This window comes from Perca flavescens, chromosome 11, assembly GCF_004354835.1.
Source record: "Perca flavescens isolate YP-PL-M2 chromosome 11, PFLA_1.0, whole genome shotgun sequence".
NCBI classification, from domain to species: domain Eukaryota; kingdom Metazoa; phylum Chordata; class Actinopteri; order Perciformes; family Percidae; genus Perca; species Perca flavescens.
In genome coordinates, this window is record NC_041341.1 from 20970228 (window position 1) to 20987057 (window position 16830).

At 39.5% G+C, this 16830-nt stretch overlaps 2 protein-coding genes across 10 annotated transcripts in view; both read right to left on the minus strand.

The window, feature by feature from the left end:
• Nucleotides 1-3113, minus strand: part of myo3b (myosin IIIB) — a 71248-nt gene extending 68135 nt beyond the window's left edge. For 5 of the 8 annotated variants that reach the window (XM_028590980.1, XM_028590978.1, XM_028590979.1 and 2 more), the window contains exons 1-3: nt 2883-3113; nt 2517-2553; nt 524-572 (exon numbers count right to left, since the gene is read on the minus strand). In XM_028590980.1, the coding sequence (XP_028446781.1) occupies nt 524-572; nt 2517-2553; nt 2883-2969 (173 nt within the window). In that variant the 5' untranslated portion in view covers nt 2970-3113. Of the gene's footprint in view, nt 1-523; nt 573-2516; nt 2554-2713; nt 2851-2882 lie in introns of those variants that run through there. The other 3 variants (XM_028590982.1, XM_028590984.1, XM_028590983.1) reach the window with 3 other exon arrangements.
• Nucleotides 3114-3950: 837 nt separating this feature from the next.
• Nucleotides 3951-16830, minus strand: part of ubr3 (ubiquitin protein ligase E3 component n-recognin 3) — a 43355-nt gene continuing 30475 nt past the window's right edge. For both annotated transcript variants that reach the window (XM_028590842.1, XM_028590841.1), the window contains 9 exons: nt 14440-14545; nt 13153-13253; nt 11990-12114; nt 9838-9945; nt 9476-9601; nt 7719-7895; nt 6580-6789; nt 6275-6414; nt 3951-5958 (listed from right to left, as the gene is read on the minus strand). In XM_028590842.1, the coding sequence (XP_028446643.1) occupies nt 5841-5958; nt 6275-6414; nt 6580-6789; nt 7719-7895; nt 9476-9601; nt 9838-9945; nt 11990-12114; nt 13153-13253; nt 14440-14545 (1211 nt within the window). In that variant the 3' untranslated portion in view covers nt 3951-5840. The remainder of the gene's footprint in view (nt 5959-6274; nt 6415-6579; nt 6790-7718; nt 7896-9475; nt 9602-9837; nt 9946-11989; nt 12115-13152; nt 13254-14439; nt 14546-16830) is intronic.

Here is a 16830-nt window from a genome sequence, read left to right on the forward strand (position 1 = left end):
GGTCTATTGACAGGGAACTAGGGCAGTGATGCCAAATATGTGGGTCAGGACCCCCTTAAGGGGTCACAAAGGGTCTAAGGTGCATCATTTTCCTTATGATATGCCGTTAAAAAGAATCTGAATTGACTATTAAGCTTTGGTCACCCTGGTTATATTCCGTAGACATATGCAACCTGCAGAAGGGTAGCAAGTAGACATAGCATTGTTTTAAGGGGTCACAAACAAAAAGAATTGGGAACCACTAAACTTGAGAGCAAGATAGGCTTAATTTTTTTTTTTATTCAGTTTAAATGTGAGTCTTGACAGCCTCAGAGCACACTTGTTTATTTAGAGTTGAATCAGATTCACTTAACTTTCGTTGCCATCCACAAAAACATGCTTTGTCTTTTTGTCACAAAGCAAAGATAAAACCCAAATGCTGTTCTTTGCATGAGACACATCACTGCTGCTTTAGAAACAGGACACCACTGGTCCTAGATGGCAGCGCTCAGGTTACCCCTTGTTTACCGTACTGTCAGCATACCTGAAAAAGGAACATCGTATCTGGTGATCAAGAGCTTCTCTCTGACACACTGAAATAGTAAAAAAAAAATCCAACATCATCAAACTACACATCAAAATCACAGGGATTTATGTAAAAACTGGGTTATGTGTTACGTGCTGCTTTGTGATAATACTACATGCAGATGCCTCTTGAGCTAAATAATATGCCCCCCAACATTTGCATTTACGGTGCATCTGCATAATTCCAAGTTTCAGTGATGGTTGGAGGTGCTAACAGCTTTAGATGATGTGAACAGCTGCAGCACAGGGACCATCTTTATCACCAGAAACAGTGGAAAGTGAAAGTGAGTAATCTAATTTTCTGCTTCCATCAAACTCGTACAATCCCACCCTCTCTGGTAAAGCCTTGCGGGAACTTCACTTGGTAAACCCTTTGGTAAATCTGTGGAGAGAAAAAACTCTGGACTATAATCCCTTTTAAGGGGATATGAAGAGGCTTTGCAGTAAACCTCCACTAGCCACGAGCCAGGCTGAAAGCACTGTGCACTTGTTGTCACCCTGGACAACCAAAGCCTCACACGACCAGAAACCCCTTTTTCTTTTGTAGTTTAACCCCCGAATCTCAGCAGTCCACCTTCATGATTAATAATCTCAAAGTGACAACTTTGTAAACACTAAACATTTACCTAATTAAGAAGAAGCCAATGTCAGCATTAAATTAATCAATCTAAAAACCGGAACAACGGTGGCTGGGTAGCTCACCTGTTAGAGCATGCGCCCATATTTGTGATATAATGTGGTGCAATACTGTACAGTGCAATACGGTTAGTGTAAATTAAACAAAACTGACTGTTATACAGTGATATAAAAGTTGAACAAAGTTGCACAATCTCAATCATATTCAAAGACGAGAGAAGTCTATTTTTGTCAACAAACATGGTTTCAAAGTGCAAAAATGTCAATGCAAAGAGCCCATATAACTTCTTATTCTTAGCATAATTATCATATTCTAAATACAAATTCTAAAGTAAACACAACCTCATATTAGCGTATGGTTTCATTCAGCATAGGACCCTCATTCTTAATGTAACAGCCTTGCCTTGGTGATTTATTACTTAACCACCACTGAAATATATTCAAAATTGCACTGTATTGAGTGTTTGTTATGGTCATGTAAATTGTGGTTTAATATTATGTTTTCCAGAATTACATCATCACTGTAGCTTTCTGGATTTAAGATGATTAAACCTACAAGTGTTTGAAATATTTATTGTTTGTTGTCTTGGTAAAAAAACTAACTCTTTGGTTGATATTGAATAGAAAAAACTAAACCAATACAGTGAAATACATAATTTTGCCTTTATAAATGTAGGACTTTCCGTAAAATCCAACTGTAGACTGTATTTACACCAACACAGCATACTCAATAAGTAAAAATAGCATTTAAAGTAATTTGTACCCTACATCATTGCACTCATTTTGTCATTGCTAATTGTCCTGACAGAATGACTATTGTAAACGGTTTTGATGAGAATTAGTTCATGTTTGACAGCAGTATTTGATGAGGAACATTTTTTATTTGAAATGCAGCAATTATCTAAATTCACTGATAAACATAGCTCTAATGTTTTGATGCGTTGTTAAACTTACTATGTAGGCTAATGTATAATCATATAGCAGTTTTCATTTGTGTGCTACCTTAGATTTTGAGGCCAATATTACTGGCGCAGTATAACTTTGGATTCAATGTTTTGCTAATGAAATTAAACTGTAGTGGAAACTGTGCCTAACTAATTATTTTTTTAAATGGTCATAAGTTGGTGACCCTCTAAAACAAATGTAGGCCCGCATTTGTATGATTTTTTTTCCATTATCCCATCTTTTCAGTTATGCCATTATTTCACAACGTAAAGCCTATAGCCTACACTAAGTGTACCAGAAGTAGTACCAGAATTACAGTAATCCAGACAAGATGACAGTGTGGCCTACTTATGAGAAAACACGAGACCTACCTTGAGTTTGCAGCCTCTGTATTTCCATCTCTAAAATCTGCAAAACAGAGGACGTTTTTTTAGACATCAGCTGATTACTGCTCAGTCTTGTATCCATCTCAGAGTATCGGGGTCAACGCAACCAACACTGTTGATAGTTTTAGACAAACCTCACAATTAGTCTACTACTTTAACTAACAATTATCCGTGCAGCTTACCGTCCATAGCAACAAATTCGAACGGGTTCCCCGTTTACTCAGTGAATGGTTTTAATTATTAAGAGTATAGACATCTGAGCATGCTGTCCTGCTGACCGGAAGCTCATAGCTGACCAATATCACCTTCAATGGTATAATCATGCTCTTTGAGACGGCAGTATGTACCTACCTGGACACGAGGCAATTCAAGGGAAGATAATGTAAATGAGGAAATGTCTAGTGATGCTCGCCGCAGCACCGCCTCTAACTCTACCATCTCTCAGCGTGAAACTGTTCGCATTCTCGCTGGTTTTACCCGGATAAAATTCCTCCGCTGGCCACACTATTTTTTTGTTTCTTTTTGCCTAATTGGCAGAAAAGAGAGGATTTGTGCAGCCATTGGTCATTAACCAGAGGGCCTCCCGTGTTCATGCAACTTCAACCCAATTATCCTCAAAGTGCTCAGTCACATGGCAATGAAAGTTCTTTCTGGTACTCTGAAAAGGACAGTGGACAAGTTGGATGAACAGTATTAATACAGAAATCAACAATACAGCATACATGAGATTTCCTCAAGTTTTATTATTTTTTTTCATTTCATTAAATAAAAACTAGCAACCAACCCACTTACAAATGGCACACACTGATATTTCAATGATCTCAGTACTGATGCATCTGCTCAGCTGCATTTTGAAAATATTTAGCAGCTTTTCACACAAGCTGTATTCTTGTATAGTCACATTATTCATTCAAAAAAGGTCACAGGACTGGTCTGTGGAGATGATCTGATGAGCTCCAGTGAACTGAGACCCCTGGTGGTCACAGTTTGGATGTCTGTCTCTTACCAACCACATTTCCTCACTACAGCTCACACCAGTGGCTTGAGACCAGAGAAAGGTCATTACAGAAAGTAACATTTGAGCTTTGTGGAGCAGAGATGATAGCAGTGGCATGAAACCCTCTTGTTCCTCTTGTCCCTCTAGCACTCATGTCTCTTGGAAATGACTTCAATTACACCTGCTAGAAATTATGGTCATGTTTAGATACAAAATTATAGTATCTGCTTTTTCTGACAGCACCGGTAGAGGAGTGGTTTTGATATCTGACAAAAGCAACTATGACATTGAGAGAATATTTTGACATAACCAATATAGATAGCATCACTGCTCTCATACAATGTACATAAGGAAGAGTAGAGAAGGTCATTCATTGTAGTACTCAAAAACTAGCAAAAAAAACAACAATAAAAGGGCACAAATCAGTGTTTATATTTTATTCACATATGTTACATTTTGCATTAAATGTCCAAGTCATACTTTCTGGTCAAACTCAGAAAGTTTGAGTCAGCACCTACAGTAATGTACTGTATTCTCTCCTCACTCATACAGGAGAACACACAAGAGCTTTCAGTTACAATTTACACCCATTACTCATTGGCTATTTGGTTGCGGTCATTTACAAAGTGGGTACTGCAAAACAAAGAAGAGAGGAGAAACTTGGTAAACAGAAAAGCAGCATGCATGAATTCAAGAGAAGGGTTTTTCAAGTGTTAACTTGTTCCTTTAAAAATTCCTTGATGCAACACGATGTGGCCCAGAATTCCAAAGCCAGATGTCAGGGATATCAGCAGTGTGCGGTTTATCACTCAAAAACATTTATCTTGCAGGCACGACTGGATACATTTCCTCTCTTCCAGAAAAAAAAAAAAAAGATGATAATCAGAAAATTAAGTAGCTAAGACACTTAAATAATGGTGGCTTAAAGGATGTCATGCACAGTGTATAACGGATACTCAAGTCTGATAATCTTGTTATGTTGGAATGCAACTATTAATCACAACTGGATGATGCATGAGTTAGGGATAGTCATCACAATAAATGCTCTGTACTGCAGTTAGGACTCGACAGCTGACAATCAAAAGCATAAAAAGGAAAAACAACTTTTTTGACAGCACAGACAGATGAGGAGTATTGACATTTCTCAAAAGCAACTCACATTTCATTGAATTTCATGGAGTTTCATATCTTGAGAGAAAACTTTGACAGAACTAATATAATATTTCTGCTCTCATATAGTGTTCAGTTTTGCCAGTGCAGCAGGACACCCTATCTGTGCAATGACATTTTCTTTCAAATGTATGCTACTTTAAATTCTGTATGTTTGACTTTAGGTTTCTGTAGAGCGATGACAATGACTCTCATAGACCGGTTGTAGCGTTAGCTGTTAGAGTTAGCATTAGATTTCTTCTTCAGAACCAACCAGAAACAAGAAGCTCTATGCGATAGGGCAGAACTACAAGATCTGTAGTGAGCGTAATGAGGTGACCGCATACCTCCTTGAACAAAGTGAATTTGAGTCAACATTCCCAGCCATCTACCATAAACTCAAAGCACAACCATAGAAAAAAAAAAAAAACATCACAAACGTTAAAATTACTTACTTGAACAATGAGCAGCAGCATTTATTTAAATATCTAAAAACATTTTAAACAGCAAAAACAAAAAGAAATTCCTGAGGATGGATTGCAACTAGACCCATTAAAAAGAGCCTTTGCGTGTCTGCAAAAAAACTCTAGTGTGTTGATGGGTGGACTTGTCCTGCCTACCCTCATGTCAGCAGACAATGAGTGCACATTGCAATATCACCGCTACACTCATCAGGAGCTTGAAACTCATGCCAGCACAGCAGAGCACATTTGGATAAATAAAAGGGATATGCATCAACATCATCAGAAATGGTGTCATAAATAGTAATCAAACTTTGCATGGACATTCAGCACTTGAGATAGATATATATATATATATATATATATATATATATATCTATAGGCTTAAAAACACCTGTTCCACGCCAATTGAATTTCTGTGCAAAGTTGTGCTTTTTACTTTGATCTTACCGAATTCTGTTTTTCCCTGTTGAAAACCACACAATAAATCACTTAAACACACACACGTGTTAATCTTTAGGCATGATTGTACACCAAACTTCACATAAACCAAGGCTGTGGCAGCAATACCCTCACTGGGATGTTTGTGTTTATCACGTTATGAGTTCCCATTTATTTTAAATCGAGGCAGACACATAAGCCAGAAAAAAAAAGAAATCTTCTCCGTCACAGGTTGCTGTTTTCAGTGGACTTTGGAAGATCTTAGAGTCCATTATAGTGAGGCCCCCAACGCTTATTGATGTGATCAAAGGTGTGTGAAACCCACTGTTGCTCCAACACTCGATACCTCTCTTCACATAAGAAGAGAGGCTTGCCACGGCTGCAGAAAAGCCAGAGGGGAAAACAAGTGTGAGAGCTGTGTTTGTTTTCTCTCCAGCAACACATTCTTAAAAACAAACTGAGTCCCATTTTCATACTAGATCCTAATTCAAAGAAGGTTTTGAGTATGTTGAATGTTTGTACGTGAAGGCTTACATGTACTAAAAAACATGTATGCATAAAAAGATTACGATGATGTCATGTTATTATCAGTACAGATACATACTGCATAGTATGTATAACGGAACTGGGACACAGCACATGAGTGTTAAAATGTTTTAACTGTATAAAGGGTGTGTGTGTGTGTGTGTGTGTACCGTAAATCGCGGTCCTCCTCTCCGTGGGCATCAAGGTAAACCGAACCCCACAGGCAGAAACGATGTCCACGGATGATGATGATGACTGAGGCATTTATTAGTAGAAAGATGCCTGTAGCTGCGCCACAATGTTGGGAGTGCTGTCAAAAAATAAAAAGTCATACAGCTATGCAAATTCAGCTTGCAATGAGGCATCCAATTATTACTTTTGCTCCAAATTGGGTTGTTGTCCCTCACGTAGAATAATAAAACAAATAACAATAAATAACATTATGGGCCTGCTTTTGAAGCACTGAGAAACTTACCAAAACACATTCACAGATACCCTGCTGTTTGCAGCACACGCCTTTGAGACAGACAAAGGCGCCACAAACAAGGCAGAGTGCGGGGTCTTTTGGCACCTTTTTGCAGGCAGTGCAGGCCTTCCTGTGATAGTACTGGAAGATGATATTGTAGTTGTCAGGGAGCTGGAGAAGGCGGGGGGAAGCCCACTGAGGTTCCTGGACAAGCAAGGTCTTCCGAGGAGAAGAAAGACAGAAATATGTAAAATTTACTAAAATCTGTCCATAAATGCACTAGTCATTAATCACTTTGTCCTCCAACTCTTCCCTGCTCTACCCAAAACTCTCAAGTAAAAAAGACAAAAGATAAAGTTTCTTAAGCAAAAAAAAAAAAAAAAAAAGAATATCAGACTTGTTGTCAGCCTGCACTGAATTAAAATAATTCACCAGGTGTCAGCTTTCCTAGTTTTTAATGTCTTCCTTCAGCTCTGAAATGTTATAATAAATAATGTCCTTTTAAGTATTAGCAACCTAAATTGACATGCAAGACACTTAGTTTTTACCAAATGATATACAGCATCCAATGTTACTGCAATGCTGACTGCCAAGGGCATAAGGCACATGGCTAGTTATGCAGTCACTCTCTTCAGAGACTAACCGCTAAGGACCTCGTCAACCAAGGTTGAAACTAATTTCAAAGTGTCAATAGCACTTGAGTTTAATGAGTAGTTTACAGGACATCAAGTTCAAAATACTTGGTTTGCATATTTATTGCAGAGAGTATTCAAACTATTTATTTGAAACTCCAAAGCCAATTAAAGCTCAACATCTCATTATACTGATATTTTCTGAATTTAAACCCATGCTGCACAATTAAATTCACTGGGAATTAGCTCTAGTTTGTTAAAGGCAGAAATACTATAGTCACACTGAATGGTAATTTATGTTCAAATTCAGCTTTGAGTCCAGATTTACAATTTAAAAAAAAGAACACATGGACAGACTAACTACTAAATAAGAGTTACAACAATTTCTTTTTATCTCTAAACGTTTTTTTAACGTCTCATCCACATGTGATTTTAATGGTATATACTTGCTGTCTTTTGTTATAGCACGGTCATAATATATATGTAAATCCTCTGGTCTGAAATTCGCACACATACCAATGATTGCTCAGCTTGCATCTGAAAGAGCCCTGTGACCTCAGTGCACCACTGTGACACCAAGTCAAAGGTGCTGACTGCCCACTTCAGACATGAGGCACTGTGCACAGTGTTGGAGGGCGGGGCCGAGGATAAGAGCCCCAAACACACAGCCAAGGACGAGAACTCCTCCTCCTCCTGAGAACACACAAACAAAAGAAAACAGCTGAAGAGGTCACTCTCTTTGCTTTCACCAACACCTGTGCCTTATGGGAAGTCAAATAATCTAAACTCTAGTTTACCCTTGTGCTGAAACCATAGACTGTATAAAATATGGAGTATCTCCATGACGTCAGCCATTGGTTTCTGAAGAATAAAAATGTAGCTGGGTGTGGGTGGCTTGGGCAGTCGCCATCTTGGCAGTGCCTAACGCCCCCTGCTACCAGCTATTCCAAAAATGGGCAAAGAGGTGTAGCGTGGAGGAGCTGAGGTGGGCCGAAAGCCTACAGTCTATGCTAGCCACCTGTGACTACATCCACTTATCACTTAAAGCGGCCCGCCCTTAAAGAGATATTTTGATTAAAATCCAGCTCTGTGTCATGGCAGTGTGATAAGATGAGTGGTTTGCTGGCCGTGCAGGGTTGCACCGAGCTACATTTAATTATGCATAACTGTAAGCCTTGATATAATTTAAACGGGTGAGATATACAATCAATTCACCAGTTACAGCACATCATGAAGTGGGAAATTAGCAATAGAGACCAAAATCGTTTTTTGTACCAGGTTGTAAACGTGTTTATTTCTGCTGTAAAGTTGGGCATTTAAACATGGGGGTCTATGGGGATTAGTCTATATCCTTCGCATTCTACTTCCGGGATTGCTCCGGTGCTGCAGGAAATTCCGCCGGATGCATGTATTTTCCATTTCCTTCTGCTTTCTTTGTGTTGGAATTTTAAATTCGATGGATTTATGAGGACTATTGTTGCAGGGTAAATTAAGGCCGGTTACACACTGCCTGCGTGGCGTGAGCTTGGCGTTTCTGTTGCGTGTCAGCTGCGTGGCAACTGCATGGATTTTTCTATGTCTTTACACAACAGAAACATGTCTGACGCAGCGCTGCTGCTGCTGCTAGCCTTGTCTGGACACATGTATGTTTCCCATTGATAAAATGAAATACCATGTTAAACATAAATATATACTGATTTGATTACAGCAAAGACGTCGGCTCGAGCCGCGCATGTCACGCAGGCAGCATGTAAGCTCTAACCTGTTAACATGGGAGCCGAAATATAAAACGGACACGCCACACAGCTGACACACTCTCGCGACGCAGCCAGTGTGTAACCGGCCTAAGACAGCTAGCTGACGATTCTGATTGGTTTAAAGAAATGCCATTAAACCAGAGCATGTTTTCCTCCCATCCCCGAATGCTATGTGTGGTAGCCAAACCCTGCTTCAGCGCGCTTTGGAGGAGGGTCTGGCAAAGCGAGACTAATGGGGAATGACTTGCTTTTGGAGGCTGCCATTCATGGAACTGCAGTTGTTAGCACTTCAGCATTGGCTTTATTTTTCAACCTTCATTTTTTCAGGAGGGTGCCACTTGGCTGAAACGCCTCATGTCTTGTAGTGAGACATCAATCATGCTAGTTTCATCTCATCATCATGAGAAATTTAACAAATATTGTAGACAAGATCAGATGAGCAGAAATATTGACCAAATAGGGCTACAAGGGTAGGGTAGCTTCGGCAGGTAGCATGACATTTATGATAAAACATACCAGACAGCTAGTTAGGTTGTCTCCGTAGAGGTGATGCTGCAGGAGGCAGGAGAGACGCAGGAAGGGCAGGCAGAACTGTTGAAGGCTAAACTCGATAGATTGTGGAGACCACACACTGGAGATCAGCTGGAGAGGGAAACAACAGTAACACTTGATCAATAACCAGCCAACGGCTTGCTGATAACACTGTGATGTATATCTCCCCTGGAGATTAGTGGAGATATTAGATCACTGTCTCTCAGGGTAATGGCCAATTCATTGTTTAAAAGAAAATGAAAAGGAGCAGAGCAAAGACAAGACTGAGGGGAGAGAGAGCACTCTCCTGGAGGCCGAAGTGCTAAACAGACATTTTAGTGCCTCACCATTAATGTTTCTTCAGCGTTCACCTTGTAGACGCTGTTGTCCTTCGAGAGCTCACTGATAACGTGACTTAGCAGCGCTTCAAAAGATGTCTCCGCATTTGCAGCATTCTGTGGCAGAAAATCAAAACGTTGACAATATGTAATCAAACATTAAAAGACCAAGATTTACACTTAATCTAGCCTATAATTTCCTCTGACGGTGAAAAAGCATCTGCGTCAGTCAATTAATTGCCTGTTTGAGCTGAATTAAGGGGAAAACATTAAACCAAAGTATTTTTTAGCTGCCGATAAAAAAAAAAAAAAAAACTATTTCCATATTGTTGCAGTCCCTCCCAAGGCTTATCTATGTTTAAAAAAGCCATTGTCTTGTAATAGGAAAGGAGGATAGTAACACTATGGTACACCTATAAAACTAGGTATTAACATGAACTCCAACTGATAAAGCCATGACAAATATGGGTCTTCAACAGTCTAAATTAGCCCTTGATCCCAGAAGGCATGTGTGACTCATTAGACAGTTATTCTTTAGTCATCCCGTTGAATGATTTCACAGATGGATACGCGCTGTTTCTTGCAGAGAACATGTTTCATAGCCTATAGGCATTCAGAAATTGATAAGACAATCAAATGACCCTTAGCCAGGGACAAAAACATATAAAAAGAAATAAAATAGTCATGGTATTAACCATTGTCGGTTTTCAAATATATGAATGCCACATATCAGAAAGCTTCACGTGTACATCTTGCCACTGTAGTCCTCCTCTTACAGTAGGTATAAAATGTGCTGCACTGTAAAATATAATGACTTATGCAGAATAAGCAGCGAACAATAATTCTTTCCTTACAATATAACTACTGATAAGTGGTAAAGACATTACTGAATGTGTGTTCTGATAAAAAAAATTCAACTGGTTTAGCTAGTATTTTATATATCGGAAAAAAGCTGCATGCATTTATCAAGCTGAAGGTGGTAGAATATAAAACAGCAGTCTTATCTCGTCTGCCGTCCTTTGTCATAGATTTATAGGGGTGGAATTTCAAGTCCATGGATTTCCTTCCTCTAGGCTCGGATCTTTGTTCAGAATGCATCGTTTTTAACAACTTCAATTTAATTACAATGGCGTTCCACCAAATATGGATGCTGTCCTCATTGTGGATTTGAAATCCATCTTAATGGCAGCTTGTGAATGCCTGCGCTACGGTTCATGACAAGTGTAGTAGGAAGATACTAATCCAAACCTCCATTATGGATACAAACACCCTAAAGGGGATGGTTTCAGCTATTTGTCTTTTGAAATTCAAGCGAGCTACTCACTAATACAGATTTAATAGACTGAAGACAGATAGCCAATTAATGCAACACTCTCCAGCAATCACACTTTTCAAGATAATGAAGATCGACTGTGAAAATCACGTACATGAAACCAAAAGGGGCTCAATTCATCTCAATACTAAGTCATACACAATGATTTACGGTTGTTGTAGACTGGTTCTAGGGAACAATCAGATGATACAACTGGTTCAACAATCAGGGGACACAAGTAGACTTTTATCACCCTTTGAAAATGTTACCCAGCAGCGTTGGAACTGCACAGAGAGCAGGAAGTACAGTGAAGGTTCTCTTTACACAACTATTTCAGCAGTACTTAAAGGTTTTATGCTGTCTTAAGTGCTGGGACATTATATAATTTACAGTATGACCTTTTTTGACAATTTCTTTAGTTTAGTTCTGTTTAAAACTAATTTGGGAGTAAATAAGATATACTGACTAGTGTACCAACAGCCATTGAAAAACCTTTATCGGTCGACCACCTGTACTGACTACAGAGGACCATGTAGGCAATCCACACAAATCGGAAACAACAAGAAATAAGTATAAGCCCAGAAATAAGCACAATACCAATAAAAGAGAATACATATGCATTCAAAAGAAGTAGGTAATAGGCAGCATATTACATCACTAGCAGCGAGGTCACAAAAACCCAGGTGACTATATTACCTGGTCTACATCATTTAAGCCTCTAAACACTACAGTAATTAAAGAAAAATGAAAAAAAGACCTACTGTATGCCTGACACTGGAAAATAAATAAGTTTAGCACCAGCATAATGTAATTATGAATCAGGCTAATTCAATGTGACCTCACTTTTACCTTCTTGAGTGCTCCAGATGTGCTCCAGGCCTGCCTTTCTTCTGGGCTAAACTTGGTTGAAAGTGCAGCCAGAGCCTGGGTGAACTGCAGGTTGTACAGCATCTTCACCACACAGGTAAAGTGCTCTACACATGGAGAGAAGGTGACACTGATTATATAAACCAAGTGGGAACAAACAGAAGTGGAGAAGCACAATTTACACAGATAAAATATGAAATATATAATTCATAACATTACTTCAATATGTGAATTTAAAAAGACCTTCTAGCATTAGTTTGGCATAGAGAGCCTCAGTGAACAGTATGAAGGATAATCGGCAGAGCATTTCAGGCGGAAAATGTAGCCTGAAGGATATTTAATTTTGGTTTAAAAAGAACAACAAAGAGGGCAATTTTGCTTTATTCTTCTCAAAGGGCTGCTGACAGCTCCACTGTCCTGGTCACTGTGACAAGTGTCAGTACACACATTAAACAGTAGAACTAAAAAAGGTTGCCATCCCTTTATAGCAACCCTGTGCAAATGACTCCTCAGGGGACTATTCATGCCTCAACCTTTCTATTTCTCTAAAAAGAAAAAAGAGCCCTTAACAATGATATGCTACATGCTATCAAACACCACCACCTTATGAACAATCTGACAACAAAAAAAACATTCCTTGATGAATTCTACATCATGATTTAAAAAATCCAAACACACTAAGGGTATCTAACTATAATCTTACCTGTTTTAGTCAAAAGCTTTCAATAAATTCATATTTACTATGTCCCATAAAATGTCCCTGCCAGCGGTCAACCTAATTCAATCATCAACTAAATGATCTGCCTGCTGTGACACTTCTCCCATTAAACATGACTGTAGTGCATTGGGCCAAGTCTTTAGGTGGCCCTCTACCTTTTCTGGTGAAGGGCTAACATGGAGTAGATGCAGCGACAAGCCACAGATGAAGGGCACGCGAAGGAGGGGCAGCCCTCCCATCACTGGGGTCGTGTCTCTCTGATCATCACGGTCAAATAATGGCAACAAGAGCATAGATAGGAGATGTGAAATGCTTCTTTCCAGCTCTCAGCCCTGATTTTTACGGATAATGGGGAGCTTTGTAGAGCAGCCACTGAGAAACATCCCTACTCTCTTGTAGTGTCATGATGCAGACATAGGAACTGTACCTTTTCGCAGAGGCTGTGGCATTGTCAGCACAAAGATAATCAGGAGGGATGGGACATCTCGAAACAGCATGGGTACCTCAGGTCTCTTTTCATCAAAGTCGCTGCAAAATATGCAAAAGTTATTCTCTCTCTCTCTCTCTCTCTCTCTAAATTTGCTTAACAAATACATGGCATGAAAAGGCCCATTGCTTGCATTCCTGCACCGACTTCCTTAATGTAGCCCTGGTTACATATTTGCATTGAGTGCCGTCTCTATTTAAATGTCTTCTTGTTCTGTTGACAATTCAGCGAGGTTCCAATCTCCACTCTACTCTTGAAAGGCCTAAGGCGGCTTGGAATAAGAGAAACTGCACTAAAAGAATAATACCTTTCATTACCAAAGCACTCAGCGGTTAATTCCACTGTGAATCGGAGGAAAGCCTCAGAGGATGGAGCTTACAACCCTGCTATGACCACTGCATACAAACTATTTGCACGCTGTAAAACATTCATGCATTCCTCTTTGGTTCATACAATAAAATAAGGCAAGAGCAATGTTTTGCGTCTATGTACGTCTATTTAACTGGGCTACATCAGGTTCACTGCCTAAGGGTGTCAAGGACAGTGCTCCCTCCCGTAACCCAAACAAAGTATTTTTAAACACCAAATGGCTCCTCTGAGAATACTGTAGGGCTGTGAGCATTTTAATAGTAACAGGTGTAGAAGCTGTCTTACAACACTAACAGGGAGGAAAGGTTGTTTAAGCTCATCTTGTATTGTTAAGGGCTGCCAGTAGTTTTTTTTTTTTTTAACACCATCAATCCTGACAACCAAACACATGTGTGCATGAAATAAATGTTCTGATGTACAATAGTGATTCAAGACAAAAAAAATAAAAAGAAATTGTGTGTGTGTGGTAGAAACTATGTATTTTACTAACTACTGGTAAATGCTGTGCTGGAGTGGTGTTGGTGTGGTGCAGTCGTTCTCTGTACAGAGTATTTGACAGGGTGGTTTTGCTCTCTGTGGAGTGCCCGGTAATTTGCGAGATGCAGCAATTATTGGTATCTATGGAAACCACACATGGTCCCTTTTCTGTTTTTAGGTCTTCTTTGTGTGGAGAAAACGCTGTTGGGGGCGGGATGAAATGATGGCGTTTAGAAAGGGGACAAAGTGGCCCTTTGATTGCATGTTTATGTGAGGAAGGAAACGTGTGTCGGAAAGTACAGAAGGGGGGGGGTCACAAATGTATGAACATATTTATAGATTTACTGTTAGCAGAGGTACTTCAGAAAGAAAGTCACTCACTATGCCTCTTTGCTTTGTGTAACCTGAGTCAGCTTAGTCCAAGGGTTGTAGGCTGAATCAATGCTGTACAGACGCATGTGCATGGCCAGCACATGGAATAGCTGATCTGAAAGAAAAAGAAAAAAACCAAAACACATCATTGTTATGTTCCCCGCAAGGTCCAACAGGAACAAAACCAGCAGGTGTCTGTTTATCTCAGTGTTCATTGTCATAGCCCACCAGCAACCAGTGTAGATCAAATGATGAAAGCAGTTGACTTGAACTGACTGCAGGCTAATGGTTTGGCTCTGATAAAACCAGGCCAGGCCAGATGGATACATGGAGTGCTTGATAGCCTCGAGCAACTCTTTGGTCAGGTCACACCTGTTCATTGTGAAACTAATGGAACATGAGGAGAGACCCCCTGTGCACACACAATCTCTTGTGTACACACTAGCTTTTAAAAGCAGGACAATTCACAACCTCGATTGTCTTTGTCCAGAGCAAACCTGTTACAAGTACCAACATTTATGACATTATAGAAAACTACAACATGGGCAAAAGACAGGAAGTCATTTTAGATGTAATATATTCCAAAGTGAAGAAAGGTCCTTGTCTCTCTTATTAATTTAGAAAATAATGTAACAATGTATTCTAATCTCAATCTACATCCTCTAAAAGCCAGAAATCAAAGGAGCACAAGAGCAATAGATTTAAATCATATATGACCATGTTTGAAACCAGCGGCACTAAACTGATTAGTTTCATCTTCAGGTGAACTCAACAACCTTCTGTAGAACCAAAACCTTTTTCAATAAGCAACACTAATCCTATTTTATTTTGTTTTACAGGGAATTATGATGCTGTAGCAGCAAAAGTGCTTCAAAATAATCAGCTCTGCCACTTGACTTGTGTGAACTGCCAATACTTGATGCAACACTGCCCTCTACAGGTAAATAAAGACACAGCATAAAGAAAGCAAAGGGTCAGTCCTTCGTTGCATCCCATTTGTCCTTTCTACGGCTTGTTTCCTCAGCTTGTTTCCTCTCTTCCCTCACTACCACTCACCAGGAGGGAAGGGGAGGGGGAAAAAGTAAATGAGAAATAGAGAAGAGGTGAATCAAACCCAGGAAGTCTTTTCCTGCTATTGTCATAAAATTGCAAAATATATACAGATGGAAAAGGCTTATTTCAAGCTTCAGGTCCAATATTTGATCACAGCTGTCCTGCCAAACCAATGTAAGCTTTAAATAGCTTGTTTTCATTAAAAGTCCCTTAGAAGAGCTTACTCAAAGACACTGGTGTCGTAGAATGCAAAAACATTTTCTAAAAGGTTACAATAAGTCTGCTCCGACAAAGTTGCTATAAATCAAACAACAAAGTGTGTTATTCTGCTTTCTACACTACTGGGAAAACTGTAAGACACTGGGCAACAAAGGAAAAGAGAAGATAGTAAAGCAAAAGAGGAAGCATTTTAGAGTAATTAGAGGTGCCCTCTGTGCGAGAGAGTCTTCAACTATGAGTGTGAATTCAACAGTCATTTAATTATTTAAAACTGTGCCCTTCAAACTGTGACATATATTCCTTTCAGTTCATGGAAAAGGCCTGTCCTCCATCACCATACACTATTTTACTGAATACAATCTGAATGTGTGTTCACTTTTTGTTGCAAATATTTGACAGTTGCATGTGTTCTTTCAGGGCATGCCATCATACAGTAGTCTACATGTAAAATAACATCAGCTACACAAAAGAATGAGGGAGGTTAAATAACGCAAATACAGCGGTCCAACACTCACCAAGTACTGCAAGTTTGCACAACTGAGGTCAACATGAATAACATGCCTTTAAACTCCCTACACAGTAGCAGCCACATAGTCCCCAAGATTAATTCAAATATTTGCAGTTAAATGAACCAATGACATGCTATTTGGAGGCTGACTCTCAATAGAGTTGATTTAGCCCTTTTCAAGGGAATTGTGGGCAGCTTGCCTCTGTGGTCCATCATATCCTCATCAGCTCAACAGAAAAAGTGCCTACTGGGAAACAGGCTTAGGAACCCCATGAGCTCTCAGTTAGCACACGTCTGCCGTTTTCCTTCAAATCCATTTCCCTAAGAAGAACGAACACTAATGTACTGCATCTGAGTAAATTTGGCCGTCGGCATGGCTACGTGGTTAATGTAGCTAAAAAATGGCAAACCTCCACTGTGAAATCTCTTTTCAGCCACTCAAGGATGACAGGCCATTTCACTGCAGCAGCCCCAACTTTGACAGAATAATTAAACAAAACAGAAAATGGGGTGTAGTCTGTACAACAATCTTAACTCTGACACATGCATACACTTTCTTTTGCAATATCCCAGCCTTCATGCAAAAATATTTAGTAAAATTTTAATCAGTCAACAATACT